The sequence below is a fragment of the Mirounga leonina genome, unplaced genomic scaffold (genome assembly GCF_011800145.1).
Source record: "Mirounga leonina isolate KUSES-001 unplaced genomic scaffold, KU_Mleo_1.0 Mir_150, whole genome shotgun sequence".
NCBI classification, from domain to species: domain Eukaryota; kingdom Metazoa; phylum Chordata; class Mammalia; order Carnivora; family Phocidae; genus Mirounga; species Mirounga leonina.
Window position 1 is genome coordinate 24,816,955 of NW_023270374.1, and position 16,988 is coordinate 24,833,942.

Sequence of the window (16,988 nt, forward strand, 5' to 3'; positions counted from 1 at the left end):
TTGCTTCTGGTTTAATTTGCTCTTTTTCTAGGTTCTTGAGGTCAGAATTTTGATTATCGATTTCTTTCCTCTTTTCCAATATAAGCATTTAGTGCTATGAAGTTTCCTCTCAACACTATTTTAGCCATATCCTCACATATTTTTTTCTAAGATTTTTTTTTTTTCAAAGATTTTATTTATTTATTTGAGAGCGAGAATGAGAGAGAGAGAGCGAGCATGAGAGTGGGGAGGGTCAGAGGGAGAAGCAGACTCCCTGCCGAGCAGGGAGCCCGATGCGGGACTCGATCCCGGGACTCCAGGATCATGACCTGAGCCGAAGGCAGTCGCTTAACCAACTGAGCCACCCGGGCGCCCCTTTTTCTAAGATTTTTAAATTTATTTTAGAGAGAGAGTGCACAGGTTGGGGGAGGGACAGAAGGAGAGGGGAAGAATCCCAGGCAGATGCCCTGCTGAGCCGGGAGCCCAACACAGGGCTCGATCTCACAACCCTGAGGTCATGACCTGAGCCGAAATCGAGTCGGCCACTCAACCGACTGATTCACCCAAGTACCTCTCTCCCACTTATTTTAATATGTTAGGTATTTATTTTTAGTCAGTGCTTTGTATTTTTTTTTAAATGTCCTTCTCTTTGACCTGAGGGTTATCTGGAATTGGGTTGCTTAATTTCCATGTATTTAGAGACTTCTTTCTATTTTGATGTTTAGTATCATTCCATATGGTCAGAGAACATACTCTGTACAGTTTCAGTTTTTAAGATTTGCTTTTTGGCCCAGGATATGGCTCATTTTAAAACACCAGATTTTTCGGAATTCTAGAGCGCTACCCACTCATCGCTACCTCATCCTGCCTCAACACCTCAGCTACAGCTCACAATGCTTGGCTGTCACAGGCAGACAAAAAGAGGCCCAGCGCAGCCTTCTGACGGCTCTGAGTTGGTGACAGAACTGGACCTTGAGCCCCCAGAGCCCTGCCTACCTAGGCCAGGAACCTGGTTCATCTCCCCAAGAGCCTTGGCCATCCGTGACCCTTCCCATGACACGTGATGAACACACAATGAGGCTGAGGATAGGGCTGGGCAGGTACGGAGGAGCAGCCAGTCCAGGCCCTGTGCCCCCTGCACCGTCAGCTCTTTCTAATGGGGTGGTGAGTGAGGAGGGGCAACTCAGATGCCTAAGAAGCTTAGGCCCAAATCTCGGAGACGACACCGGGCTGTTGCCCCCCTCACACAGGTCCACCGGGCGGCCCGTTCCCACTTTTGCAAACAGTCCAAGCGCAAAGCCAAGAGCTGTCAGGGCCGCCGCCGCCACAATAGTGTATACGGGGTTGCCAGCCAGGTGCCAGCAGTTGCCACCTCGTCTCCTTCCTACAGGACTTACAAGAACAGTGAGGAACTTCGGTCTCGCATTGTGTCTGGAATCATCACACCTATCCATGAGCCCTGGGACAAGGCTAGCGTCAGCAGTCCCCACCAGGAGTTTCCGCCTGCCACTGCCAGAGAGGTGGACCCCCTCCGGATTCAGCCACAGCACCCACACACGAGCCGGCAGCCTCCCTGGTGAGTACAGAGCCCCTGGCGGGCAGCCAGCCCGTGCTTCTACCGGATTCTAGCCATAGCCATCCTGCCACCTGGTCCCCTCTCTGGCCTCCATGTGTCTGCAACAGATTGTCAGAGTCTTGGTGGATGGAGACGTAAGTGGAGCAGTGAGTTCTGGTGCGACTCCTAGTCACCCTAACTACCCAGCTTCTTCGGGTTGCCGGGGCCAGGGCTAGGCATTTCAGGGAAATGCAGATGCAGAAGTACCTTCCCAGAGGGGATGTAGGCCAACTGTCTTGTCTGTTTCATTTCATTCATGGTAGTCACCTAACCTCGTTGACAACTTCAGAACTTTTCCAAAACAGCATGGGGTATGAGCATGTCTCATCCAGGATCTTAGCAGGTTAGGGTGGCAGCATCTACGACAGGAGACTCTCGTGCTCTGAGAAAAGAGACAAGAACCAGCGGAAGACCTTAGTCTCTGGCTGAGACAGCGCTTCCCAATTTGGAGTCCCCAGTGTGGTAGTAATTGGGGACTGGGGGCTCACTGTGGGGTCATAATAAGCACTCAGTAAGTGTTCACTACCCTGTTTTGCAGTTCTATATCTTTGATTAGTTAAAAAAAAATGGGAAATTAATTTATTACAATAAATAACAATTGGTAAGTCTCTTTGGCACTCTTTGGAAATCCTATGGGGAGATTGAATAATAAAAAGTAGTTGAAGGGTTGGGAACAGCTTGTCTGATCTAACCTCCTTATTTTATAGACAGGAACAGAGGTAAGATGACCTGCCTGAGGTCACCAGCCACTAATAAAGAGGCAGGGCCAGGGCTGCAGTTCACGTGTCAAATCCCAGTGCAGTGTTCTGGCTGTGATGTAGCCAGAATATGGTGGTAAGACTGAAGAACAAGCACTGAACAGCAATCAAAGGGGTTGGGGTGGATTTTTACACTTTAAGTAGATAGTAATTCTCAGCTCTTTCAGACTCAATGCCCATGTCAAAACAAATATTCTGTGAAATCTCCTTTACTTCTCTTGAAATGAAATTCATAGATAATCTAATTGGAAGCATACTTCAAAAGGAATCAGTATAAAGTCCTAACTATCATATAAATGAGAAATAGAGAGTAATTAATAAGATAATGTCTATTTGATTGTGTAGATGCCTGAGCACAGTTACACTGGAAAATTTAGTCAGACACTTGGGCTTGTATATGGAATTATGTTGAATTTGACAATAACAAAAGCTGCCATATACAGATGTATTGGAGCAAAACTCAAATAGTATAAACTATATTGCTGTTACTAACGTGACTTTTCAGAAATGATGAACAGTTCTTAGGAGAATGGCAAACAAAACATTAGATGGACAGTGTCTCATTAGACTTGGGTAATTTATGAAGGCTTTACGCCTCCCTGAATACCTAACAAGACTTTGAAAGTTGTGTGGGATGCAGGTCATTCTTCTAATGTAGAAATAATTATGTAGAACGTGCGAGTCTCTGGCATCTGCCTCAAGTGCTGTGAGGACCCTCCAACCAGGTGGCAAGCAAAAATCCCCCCAGGGCTTCCACAGTGGCACCTGGAGGCTCTGCCACCCTAACTGGGAATCAGACCTGGAGTTTATAATTATGAAGATTAAAATTCTTAGCCTTGGAAGAACCGAAAGAATCAAAAATAACCATATCGCAACTTCTCCTGAAATAATGTACCTAGGCACAAATCGTCAATGTTTGCTAAAACCCTTAGGTAATAGGTTGATGGAGAACTTTATAATGAATAGATCAGGCTGCTATGCTAGCACCTGAGCCCATAGATCAATCTTAACACTAAAAATGGGATAGCCAGACATTAAGTGTCTTCTAATATGATGCAGTCGTAATTACACAGCAGCCTGGATGTAGATATAACTCCCAGATTAAAAGAAGCATGAAGGATAGAAGAATGAGTTAAATAGACACATGAGGATACATGTATTCCAGCCAAAACTGGAACATGAAAATTTTTTACAGGATAAATTAACCCTGTTTTCATTTTCAAATAAATGAATGGCATGAGGAAAAAAGGGAGAGTGGGGCTGTTATTAAAAGAGTTATGTCAACTAAATACAGTGTTGGACCTTGTTTGGATCTGTGGAGCCCTGATACCAAAACCAAAGACCTCACAAGAAAGCTACAAACCAGTATCCCTTTTGAATATAGATTTTAAAATCCTCAACAAAATACTGGCAAAACAAATCCAGCAACGTGGAAAAAGGATTATATACCATGACCAAAAGAAATTTATCCCAGAAGTAGTTGGTTTTACATCTGAAAATAAGTTAGTGTAACATACCACATTCATAGAACAAAGGACAAAAACCACATGTTCATTTCAACAGAGAAAAAGCATTTGACAAAATCCAACACCCTTTCATGATAAAAGGATTTAGCAATAGGAGTTTCTTAACTCAATAAATAGCATCTGCAGAAAGCCCACAGCTAATATCCTACTTAATGGAGAAAGACCAGATGCTTTCCCCCTAAGATCAGGAACAAAACAAGAATGTCTGCTCTTGTTACTTTCATACAACATCATACTTGAGATTCTAGCCAGGACAATCACTTGAGAAAAAGGAAAAGTATCTAGATTAAAAAGGAAGATGTAAAACAAACTGTTTGCCAATTACATGAGATCCTCGTATATAGGATATCTGAAGGAATCTTCTAAAAAAAAGCTTTTAAAATAAACAAGTTCAGCAATGTGACAGGATACATGATCAAAAAACACAAAAATCAGTTGTATTTCTGTACATTAGCAATGAACAATCTGAAAATTAAGGAAATTATCCCATTTATAATAACCCCCCCCCAAAGAGAAAATACTTAAGAGTAAATTGAACAGAAGTTAACTTGTACACTGAAAACCAACAAAACATTTTTGAAATTAAGATCTAAATAATGGAAAGACATTCTGTGTTTATAGATAGGAAGATTTAATATTGGCAATATTCTCCAAATTGATCTACATATTTAATGCAGCCCCAATCCCAGAGTTTCTTGTTCGCAGGTTTTTTGTTTCCTGGGGTTTTTGTTTTTGTTTTCAGAAATTGTCAAGCTGATCCTAAAATGCATATGGAAATGCAAGAGAACCAGAATAACTAAAGCAATATTGAAAAAGAAAAAAGAAGACGCACACTTTCCAATTTCAAAAGTTACTACAAAGCTACAGTAATCAAGACAGTGTGGTACTAGAATAAGGACAGACATATAAAGCCAAGGGAATAGAATTAAGATCCAGAAATAAACCCATACATCCATGGGCAATTGATTTCAACAAGCGCGCCAAGACAATTCAATGGGGAAACAATAGTCTTTTCAAATGGTGCTGGAACAGCTCTATATCCACAGGCAAAAGAATGCAGTTGGACCCCTTCCTCACACAGAAATTGACTTAAAATGGATCATAGACCTAGGCATAAGAGAACTATAACACTCCTAGAAGAAAACAGGAATAAATCTTCATGACCTTGACAGTAGTTTCTTAGATACAACACCAAAAGCACAAATTGGACTTTGTCAAAATTAAAACCTTTTGTGCATCAAAGGACAGTCAAGAAAGTGAAAAGATAACCCACAGAATGGGAGAGAGCATTTACAAATCATAGTTGATAATAGACTTGTATCCAGAATGCATAACCCTCACAACTCAGTAATAAAAAGACAACCCAATTTAAAAATGGTTCAATTGGCCCATGAGCATGTGAAAAGATGCTCAACATCATTAATCATTAGGGAAATGGAACTCCAAACCACAGTGAAATAGTACTTGTTTGTGCACATAATCACGTACAACTTCTGTACGTGAATGTCCATGGTATTATTAATACTAGCCAAAAAGTGGAAACAACCTAAATATCCATCAGCCGATGATCAAATACACAAAGTGACAGATGCATACAGTTGAATGTTACTCAGCAGTAAAAAAAGGATGAAGTACTGATGGATGTCACAACTTGTGTGAACCTTGAAAACATTTTACTAAGTGAGAGGAGATATGTATTGTATGATTTTATGTGAATTGTCCAGAATAGGCAAATCCATAGAGACAGAAAGTAGATTAGTCATTGCCAGGAACTGAGGTGGAGGGATTGGTGGGCACGAATAGGGAATGACTGCTAATGGGTACAGGGTTTCTTTTTGGGGTGAGAAAATGTTCTAACTAGAATATTTGCACACTCTATGAACATCTAAAGACCATTGCACTGTATATTTTAACTGGATGAATTTTATAATATGTGAAATATATCTCAAACTGTAAAAGAAAAAAAAAAAAGGTCCTAGCCTTGGCTTTATTGGAAATGTGAACATATAACAAAGAAATGAGGTCCCTGAGTTCAGACTATAAGAGATTGCTCATGATTGAGACTTTGATGTCTTTCCTTCAACTAGAGAGTAGTTTGTTAGTACCTAAGTGGTATTTTATGGGTTCATCATCATACCAGCAGAAGTGATTTATTTAAAATTAGCTGCTGAATGCTTTCCCCCTTAGAAACAAGGTATAGGTATCCACTCTTCACCACTCTTACTCAGCGTAGTACCGAACATTTTGCTATCACATTAAGACAAGAAATAAAAGGGATACAGATAAGAGAGGAAGAAATAAAACAGTTCATGTTTGCAGATGACATAATGGTCAAGATAGGAAATCCCAAGGAATCTACCAAATAATAGCAGTAACAACAGTAATAATAATGAGTTCAGCAACGGTACCAGCCCAGGGCTCAGAACGAATGTGAGCTGGTAACACAAATGGGATCACAGATTTAAATGTGAAACTTAATGCTACAACACTTTAGAACTCACAGGAGAAAATCTTCTGAATCTAGGGCTTGCTGAAGCGTTCGCAGGACACTAAAAGCACAATCTTTAATAGAAAGACATGGTTAAATTGTACTTCATCAAAATTAAAAATGTTTTGCTCTGTGAAAGACCCTGTTAGGAGAATGAGAACATAAACTACAGGCTGGGAGAAAATGTTTACAAACCACACACCTGACAGAGCAGTCGTATCTAGAAAGATCTAGAACACTCAAAACTCTACAGGTTAAAGAAAAAAAACAATTAGAAAATGGGATGAGGATGTGAAGAGATAGCACACTAAAGGGATACACAGATGGCACATAGCACATGAAAAGGTATTCAGAACCATTAGCCATTAGGGAAATGGAAATTAAACAATGAAATCCTTCATTGGCTAAAATTAAAAATAGAAATGATACCAAATGCTGAGAGGGTGCAGAGAAACTCAATCTCTTATCCATTGCTGGTGGGAATGTAAAATGGTACAGCCATTCAAGAACATTGGCAGTTTCCTAAGCAAACACTTCCTGGTAAGATCTAGAAATTGCACTCCTCTGCATTTATCTTAGAGAAACAAAAATTATGCCCACGCAGAAGCCTGTAGACAGATGTTCATAGTAGCTTTATTTGTAATAGCCCAAAACTGGAAACCATCCAGATGTCCGAGTTGGTGAGTGGGTAAGCACACTTACCCCGTGAATACTACTCAGCAGTGTAAAGGAGCTCACTGTTGATGCACACGGTTACGGTGGACCTCAGGGTCATTGTGCTGAGTGAAAAAAGCCAATTCTAAAAGGTCCCATACTGTACGATTCCACTTACACAACACTTTCAAAATAACAGTATTAATAGACGTGCTAAACAGATTAGTGTTTGCCAGAGGTTAGGGAGGGGGCAGGCTGTAGGTGTGATTATAAAGGTGGGGGAGGTAGCATGAGGGAGCTTTGTAGTGGTATAACTTGGAGAAAACTGGGTGAAGGGTACACAGGATTTCTCTGCACTGTTTTTCCAACTTCCTATGACTCTATTTTAAAATAAAAAGTATTTAAAAATGTAGATGCTAAGGAGCCACTTAGGTTCTTAAGTTCACAGTATTTCTTGAGCTCACTAGGTGTGAGGCACTAGATCCAGCCTTGGGTGCTTTCGAGAAGACCAGTGACGCCATCTTCTCCTGCTGCCATCTTATCAGGGAAGGCCAGTGTCCTAGGGAGCACATGCAGGGGAAACCTGAACCACGCTTGGTGTTCAGGGAAGGCTTCCCCAAGAAGGGGCTGACCTCTCCGCAGGCTCCTAAAGAATGCGGAGGATGTGTCAGTCAGTGAAGAGTAGGGTAGGAAGGGTGTTCCAGCATTGAAGGCCAGACCTGTGCAGAGCCCCGGAAGGATAGGAAGTGGTTAGAGCCAAGTGCAGTGGTGGGGGCGGGGAGGGGGGCGGTAGTAAGGCAGAAAGCTAGACTCATTGTTTCAGCATACCACTCTTAGCACGTGGGACTTGGTCCCTTTTTTCCACCCCACCCACCTCCCCAGTATCAAGGAGAGAGTATTACATGGCGGTCTAGAGCACAGGCCTTGGAAGTTGATCAGCTAGATTCAAACCCTGACGTTGTAGCTTTACCTGTCCCTCAGTGAACACATTTAGCCTGGGAGCACCTTGGTCTCCTCATCTGCACCTTGAGAATTACTACGCCTGTCTCAGAGGTCTCTCAGGATGTGGTGTGTCGAGTTCATTGCTGAGAATACAGTAAAGGTTTGATAAGATCCCATTCAGGTAGCAGGTCGAGATCAAAACCAGACTGAAGGTGAAATGAGTGGAGGGTCCTCCCAAAGACAGAACCTTTGATTATGTTTTTCAAGACTAGCCTCTTCCCCCAGAAAAGGATTGGATGCAGTAGAGCCACTTAGTGTGAGTGTGGACCTGGAGGTTGTGTTGGGTGACTGCATTTAGGCCCAGCCCCTTATGAGCATTGTCCATTTATCATCAACATTGTCTGCGCTTATCAAGGGGAAGAGTAACTGCCGTTTCTTGGCTGGTGGCTGTGTTGATCACTGAACCAGGTGCTTTCATTTATGGGGGCTCATCTTCCAGACAGGCCTGTGAGAAGATCAGTAGCATCCCCGCTTTACACAGGAGGAGACGGTGAATAAGGACGTAGTGTAACTGCCCAGCGTTACCTAACTGTGAGAGTGAGGACTGGGCCCTATGCTCTGCCTATGCTCTCCCCACTGCACCCTTCAGTGTTATTAGTTCATGTAATAATCAGTTTGTGTACAAGTTCAGTATAGTGAGTGCACACGGAGTGTGGAGAAAAATCCCATCTCCTTGCCCTCCCTCAGTTAGGTCTTTCTCAAGCCAGTCTGTCTCCCAGGACTAGGACACTGAACTACATGAGATGGTTGGAGAAGAGGCGAATGTTTAGGAGGCTTTTTGTCAGCCACTCACCCCCCCTCCACCCCCGCTCCTCGCCAGCCCCTTCCTCTGTCAGCACAGATGTCTGTAATGACATCGATTCCTTTATGAGGGCCCCCCCCCACCACCAAGTTGCCAGGCAACCAGCACTCACACTTTCACCTTTTTGTTTTTTCCTCAAATGCAGGATTTGGGGGTGGGGCCTGAGGGCAGGAAGGAGGGAAAAAGAGCAGCATGGGAGCCGGCCCATCTGGCTGCTGCAGGGTGTTCATTAGCCCATCACTGAACAGCCGCGGCTTGTACTCTGAGTGGGAAAGAGCCTCTGCCTCCTTCCGTAGGATACGGTCCTGTGTCTCACCGCTCGCCTTCCACACCCCCATCTTGTGTAGCCCACCCCTGGGAACTTCCAAAAGCAAGCACATAGGGTGTCCGTCGTCGTGCAGAAAGAGATTTGCTTCCCTAAGTATGTGGAGATGTGTATCCAGACCTTGTCAAGGGCTACTGGGTCTGATGCTGGCTTCTAGGCCAGGATTACACGTAGAGAGGACGTTCCATTGTGATGGAGAATTGGTAGTGAGAAGTAGGTCTGTCCTACTCCTGAGATCTCTAGGGAAGAATTACTGAAAACAGACCATCTCTAAGGGAAGGGTTTTTTTTTTATCTAAGCCTAACTTTTGTTGTTGTTGTCTTACGATTCTAACCCATTTCCCTTTGCTCCATCTGTCCTCAGTCAGACCGTATGCCCCAATCCTATTTGCTGTTTTGAAAAACCAGTTTTTCCTACGCTTAACGGGCTTCACTAAAAATAAACCCTTAGATATAGAGCTCTTGTCATTCAAAATTCATTTTCAGTCCCAGTCTGTCTTTACATATTTTTAATGTTTCCAGTATTTTGTGTTCTGCATTTTCTTTTTAAAATTTCATAATCTGTTTACTAAAGTGCTAAATATATCTTTTTTAGTATCTGATATTTTATCTTGCCGATATGCTACAGTTTGCCTAACCTCCATGGGGTATTTTAAGCATGTTCAATTTCTCATCTTAAATAGTAAAGCTATATGCATCTGTATATAGTTTTTTTCTTTTGATTCATTGAGTTAAATTTTCCGCGCTGGCAGATCTCAACATTTTTGGTCTCAGAAACCCTCTTGAACTCTGAATTATTGAGGAAGAATTATTAAATTTTGAATTATTAAAGAGTTCTTGGGGCACTTAAGTGGCTCAGTTGGTTAAGTGACTGCCTTTGGCTCAGGTCATGATCCCGGGGTCCTGGGATCGAGTCCCGCTCAGGCTTCCTGCTCAGTGAGGAGTCTGCTTCTCCCTCTCCCTCTACTCCTACCCCCTGTTCATGCTCTCTCGCTCGCTCGCTCGCTTGCTGTCTCTCAAATAAAATCTTTTTTTAAAAAGAAGAGTTCTTGCTTGGGTTCTTATCAATCAGTATTTACCATATTAAAAATTACAGCTGAAATTCTAAAAATACACTTTCATTCACTTAAAAACAACAATAATAAACCCATCACATGTTAACACAAATAAGAAATTTTTACAAAAATATTTTTTTTCCCAAACACAAAAATTCTGCGAGAAGAATGACTTGTTTCACATTGTGGCAGACCTATTTATCATCAGGCATGGAAGACAATTAGATTCTCGTTTCTGCTTCTGCATTTAGTCTGCAGGCAGTGACGTTTTTGCTGAAGCCTTACCAAGACAAGTTATTAGATAAAAGAGAAGAGTAATTTAATAATGTTTTGAGGGGTGCCTGGGTGGCTCAGTTGGTTGGGCGTCTGACTCTGGATTTCGGCTCAGGTCATGATCTCAGGATCATGGGATCGAGCCCCACGTCAGGCTCTGTGCTCAGTGCAGAGTCTGCTTGAGATTCTCGCTCTTTCTCCCTCTGCCCCTCCCCCTGCTCACCCACGCTGTAGGTAAGTAAGTAAATAAATAAAATCTTAAAAAATAAAAATTAAATCCACTGGTCTGTCATGTCCTTTGAGTGGATCTTTTACCCAGGTATGGTATTGGAAGAAGATGTATTGATCATTTGGGAAATACTGGTTCACTGAGTTACGCAGATTTGCTAAATGCTGACTCATTTGATTACCCAATATCAAATCACATTTATTAATATTACCAATCTCATCACCATCAGTACTGGGAAGCCATCAAATTTGAATACAAACTTCCAAATTTTGGAAATTTGGAAAACTTGCTAATTTTCACTTGAAATCTTCAATTTTATCATTGGCAACAATGTCAGTTGCTTTCCTTGTAGTAACAGGCTCACATTGTTTTGAGTCTACTATGTAGCCCAAGTCTGAATAGCCGTGGTTTGTCTGTCAAGTCCTTCATTAAGTAAAAATGGTTTTCCATGAAAAAATGGCCAGTTCAGCTAGCAACTTAATTGCAAAAGTATTGGTAAGTACCATTGTACTTCTGTATGCGGCAGAAGCGCTTTATGCCTGTTTCCCAGTTCATCACATAGAATATAGTAAAAAAGAGGTGTGTTCAAAGATGGCAGTTTTAGAACAGTTGGTAATTTTTTGCTGCTTTATCAAGGACATTCTCAAGTGACACTAGATGTGTGTAGCGCGTGGCTGGTGAGGGAGGGCACACTGACAGCTAGCTCAGGGCCACTGCTTGGATTCGTGCTAAGGCTTCAGTGGTTTTGCTCACCACTGCTTTTGTACCATCAGTGCAAATTCAACACAGTGAAAAAAAGTACATAGCTTCTAAGATGAAATAGCTTTGATCTCATGGACCTCCTGAAACAAGTTTCAGGGGACCCCCAGGATTCTATGGAGGACATTTTGCATCCTTTCTTTTTCGTTTTAAAAAATGTTTACAAGCCCTTTTAGATATCCCCTTTTGTTGAAGAGTCTTTCAAATCTCTTGCCCATTTTTCTTTCGTTGTCTTGTCTTCTTATGCCTATTTGTAGGCATTGTTTACATATTCTGGATTTAGGTCCTTTGTCAGATAAATGTATTACAAATATTTTCCCTCTATAGTTTGCCTTTTCACTCTGTCCGTGGTGTTTTTTTAAATTTAAATGTTCTTAATTTGTATGTAATTTAGTTTATCGGTGCTTTCTCTTTATGTTTGGTGTTTTTTTGACCTGTTGAGAAATCTTTGCCCTACCCTAAGGTCATGGAGAATTTCTCATATATTTTCTTCTAGAAGCTTTGTTGTTTTACCTTTTATATTTAGATCTGTAATCCATTTGAAATTAATTTTCATGTGTGGTACAAGATAGGTTGATATTTTACTATATTGATATCCAGCACCATATTTTGAAAAGAATTATCCTATGTCACCTTAATAATTAAATTTTCATTTAATTTCATTAAATTATTAATCATGAAGCTATTATTCCCTGTTCTTAAAATTTGCCCTCATTGCTTTTCCTCTTGGAGCCAAATAAACTTGATCTCTTCGGTTTTTTCCACGGATGGCCAAGTTAGTTCAATAATAATTATACAGCCTCTGGGCACCTGGGTGGCTCAGACGGTTAAGCGTCTGCCTTCGGCTCAGGTCATGATCCCAGGGTCCTGGGATCGAGTCCCGCATCGGGCTCCCTGCTCCTTGGGAGCCTGATTCTCCCTCTGCTTCTCTCTCTCTCTCTCTCTGTCACTCATGAATAAATAAATAAAATCTTAATAATAATAATAATAATAATAATAATAATAATAATTATACAGCCTCTACTTGTTGAGTGTCAGCTATTCCAAGCAACAAGCTAGGCCTTCATCCATATGTTCTTATTTAATCCTCTCAACCCCATGAGTTTGATAAGGGCTATCCCCATTACAAGTAAGGAAACTGAGGTTCATCTATAATAAGTAACTTGATCACAACCAGTATAAAGCGGAAATTGTGATATAATAATAGAATATTGGATACCACTTATTGAACTCTTCGTTATGTACCAGGTGTTACACTTTTGTAAACATTCTCATTTGATACTTAAAACAACCTTGAGAAATAGATAGTGTTGTCACATTTCACAGGAGAGAAAGCTAGGGCTTAGGGATTTCAGGGCCTGCCCTAAATCACACAGCTGTTAGGTGGTGAAGCCAGAATTTGAACTTGGGTCTAACTCTAAGACCTTTGCTTTGACTGTCTCACAATCTGTTTATTCCCAAGTAGGTCTAAGTGTTGCTTGTATGTCAAGCACTGTACTGGGCACTGGGAATACATGACGAGGTATGGACCCAGCCTTCAAGGAGTTCACAGTCGATCAAGGCTGATGGCCCTGTTCATTCCAGATCATAAGTCTTTTAAAAACAATGATGTATTTCTGAGGTCTGCTAAAGCACAGAGAGAAGGGTGATTATTCTGAAGGATTGAGTGGGACAAGATAGAAGGAAAGGCCTCACAGAGATAATACCTGATGGGCGAAGTTTTAAGGACTAATAAAAATTGTGTGATATTGGGAGTAATTGGCATGTATGGCTGAGGGGACAGTGGGTATAAATGAGGCTGTGAAATCATCTCGTGTGTGTGTGTTGGGGGGACAAGGGAGGGAACGGGGGCATCATATTTTGCCTGTACTGGCATACGGAAGGAGTAGGGGAATGTAAGGAGCACATCACGAGGGGCGCTGTGTGCTAAGGAGCTAGATTTGATCCTGGGTAATGGGACCCATCAGAACATTTGGGGTAGAAAGCAGTCTGGTTGGGACCCCTTGAACCACTGACTTTTCTTTTGAGGAATCCCAGTTAGGTTCTGACAACTTAATATTTAGTAAGCCCTTACTGTGTGCCAAGCAGTTACATTAAGTGTAAATTGTAATCTCCCTTATTCCTCATAATGAGAATGAGATAGGTGCTGTTGTTATCTCCATTTTATAGAAAAGAAAACTGAGGCACAGAGAGGTTAATTAACTTACCCAAACCAACACAGCTCATAAACACTGGAGCAGGATTTAGCCCTTAGTATTTCCTCCTTGTAGCACACATGTCAGCAATCATTTTGAAAGAAACAATCTTGACTTAGATTGTTCCGAGAACAAAGAGAAAGTAGTGTGATGGAGCTCAGTAAACTGGTGGGGTAGAGAGGTGGGTGATGACACTCTAGGGGTAAGCATGGGCCAGGGCATGCAGAGCCTTGGGGGCAAGATGAGAAGCAGTAGGAACCCCTGGGTGTGCTTAACAAAGGAGGGACTTCATACTGTTTACATTTTATTTTTGAATCTCTCTGGTTCCTTTGTAGAGAATGGATCATAAAGGGACAAGAGTAGAAACAGGAAGACCAGGTCAGGAGCTGACACAGGCAGCCAGGCAAGAAACAGTGGTGGTAGGTAGTAAATGGCAGACAAAGCAGATGATCTTGGGTATATTTGGAAGTATACCTGACAGGACTTGCTGATGGGTTAGCTTGACAAAGGAGAGACAAATCAAGGATGATGCGCATGGGGTTTTTTAGCCAAAGTCATTTCTAATTTGGTGCAACCACAGCTAACACCTCAGTGAACATGCTTTCAAACTTAGAGCACATCTCTGGATATTTCCTTAGCATACATTGCTGAAAGTAGAATTACTCCATTAAGGACTAAGCCTGTTTTTAAGATTTTGATGTTGCCCAGTTGTCCTCCTGAACAGTTGTACTACTGGGCATTCCCACTATATTTTGATGTTTCCCTATCCTTGCCATATTGCTGGAATTAGTCTCCATTTCCTTTCAAATTATTTAGAAAAGCATCATCCCCATAACATTTGTAAACTAATTGAACCCAAATTCAGTTGTTTGTTTTTGTATGACTTGAGGTCCCCTTTCCTCATTGGCTGTTGGCTTAGGGCCTCTCTCTCAGCTCCTGAAGACTTGCGACATCTCTTCTCACGTGGCCTCCTCCATCTTCAAAGCCAGCAATAGTTTGTCAAGCCCTTCTCATGCTTTGACTCTCCCCTTCCACCTTCTCTTCTGCTGCCAACTAGAGAAAGTTTTCTACTTTTTTAAGGTCTTATATGAGTAGATTAGCCTATTCAGATCATCGCCCCTTTGTGAAGTCAGCTGTGCCATATTACATAAAACAATCACAAGAGTGATTTCTCATCACATACACAGGTTCTGGGGATTAGACAGCATGGAATTCTGAGCAGGGCCATTTCAAGAAATGTTACCTACCACAGTCTACCCTCTGGCCTCCCAAATGCAAAATACATCTTCCCTCCCCTAGGGTTCTTAAGAGTCTTACCCATTACTGTATCAGCTCAGTGTCAAATCTTACCTGAATCTCCTGAGCTAGCAGGACCCAATCTCACCTTCTAAATTGTCTAAGTCAGGTGCAATTGAAGCTCCTGAACACAACTCCTATCTTTTGACCAGAGAAACAGATTTGCCTCCATCATACAGTGGTGGGACAAGCAGAGGATAACAGTTACTGATTTCTGAGAGGAAAAAAACATGTGCACAAAAATTATTAATTGCACCATTATTTATAGTTACACAGACCAGAAGCAGTATCAGTACCCACAGTCAAAGATGAAATGTTAAAAATTTGCTTCACTTGAATGAGTATTACTTGGTCATTAAAAATGTCAATAGCAAAGACAGACAACTTGGGAAATACAGGACATAAGTGGAGGAAAGCGGTGGGATCTAAAATTATAATTTTATAAAAGCATGTTTATGAAAGAAGACTAGAAAAGAATAGCAAAAAGAATCGTGTTTATGGTGACATTTTTCTTACAATTTGTTAGTATAATTTATGCATATCTTTTTTTTCTTTTAAAAATCTTTGTTCACCTAGCCTAAATGCAATACTTCCCAGCCATTCTCCACCCTTGAACTCACAGGATATTCTCAGGGTGGGGAAAAGGAAAGGGTTAGTGTCCCACTTGCTCAGAGCACTGTAACTGGTGCTCCACATGACCATGTGACCATGTATATACACTTTTGTCTACACTTCTCAGCATCCCCATGTCCTCAGTCCTAGGTTTCCACACTTAGCAGAACAAAGTAGATAATCCCAGACCACCAGAATTTCCCACCTGAACTTGTACTCTGACAGGCCTAGCCATTTGTGTTCCCCAGACTAGCAAAATCAGGTCACTTGAGAACTTGTGAAAAATGCAGAATCTCAAGTCCCATTCTTGATCTTCTGTATTAAAATCTGTACTTTAGCAAGATCCTGCATTGATTCATCTGCACATAACAGTTTGAGTACAACGGCCGAGGTGGTTCAGACAGTGCAGCACATACGTGGTACAGAACTGAAGAGCACTGCAAAAGGCTTTGAAAACAGAACTGACATTGAAACCAGAATTTGGATCCTGAACCCAGCTATGTTGATTGCCTTCTAAAACAAAAATAGCAGGATTCCTCCAGAGCTTCATGACAAATGTTCAGACTTTACAGGATACAATCCTAAGTTACTGGGCATGCAGAGAACCAAGAAAATGTCAACTCACAAAAAGACAACAGATGCCAGCACCGAGATGACACAGATGTTGGAATTATCTGGCAAAGATATAAAGCAGCTATTATAAAAATGCTCCAAGAAGTGAGGGCAAACAGTCTTGAAATGAGGGGAATAATAGGTCTCAGCAAAGAAATAAGAAGCTATAAAGAAGAACCAAATGGAAATTTTAGAATTGAAAAATAAAATAATCAAAATAACCTCACTGGATGAATGAGTATCATCAGAATGGTTAAATAACAGAAGAAAGAGTGAACTTGAAGATAGAACACTAAAAATTATCCTGTCTCAAGACAGAGGGAAAAAAAGATTTAAAATGAGGTTTCAGGGATTTGTGGGCAAATTATAAAAGGTCTAACATTGGGGTGATCAGAGTCTCAGAAGAGAAAGAGTACAGTACAGAAGAATTATTTGAAGAAAATAATGCCTGAAAACTTCCCAGATAGGGCAAAAGACATAAACCCACAAATTCAAAACTCAGCAAACCCTAAATAGGATAAACCCAAGGAAGTCCATGTGTGGACATGTAATCAAACTGCTTAAAACTAAAGATCAAGGGCGCCTAGGTGGCTCAGTTGGTTAAGCAGCTGCCTTCGGCTCAGGTCATGATCCTGGAGTCCCGGGATCGAGTCCCGCATCGGGCTCCCTGCTCGGCGGGGAGTCTGCTTCTCCCTTTGACAGACCTCCCCCCTCTCATGCTCTCTCTCTCTCTCTCTCATTCTCTCTCTCAAATAAATAAATAAAATCTTTAAAAAAAAAAAAAACTAAAGATCAAGAAAAAAATCATG

General features: G+C 41.5%; 1 protein-coding gene across 3 annotated transcripts in view; it reads left to right on the top strand.

Annotated features, from left to right (window-relative positions):
- The window catches only part of PSMF1 (proteasome inhibitor subunit 1), a 43,223-nt gene that overhangs the window by 19,146 nt on the left and 7,089 nt on the right, over nucleotides 1-16,988 (top strand). For all 3 annotated transcript variants that reach the window (XM_035006101.1, XM_035006102.1, XM_035006103.1), the window contains one exon: nucleotides 1,370-1,555. In XM_035006101.1, coding sequence (XP_034861992.1) covers nucleotides 1,370-1,555 — 186 coding nt within the window. The remainder of the gene's footprint in view (nucleotides 1-1,369; nucleotides 1,556-16,988) is intronic.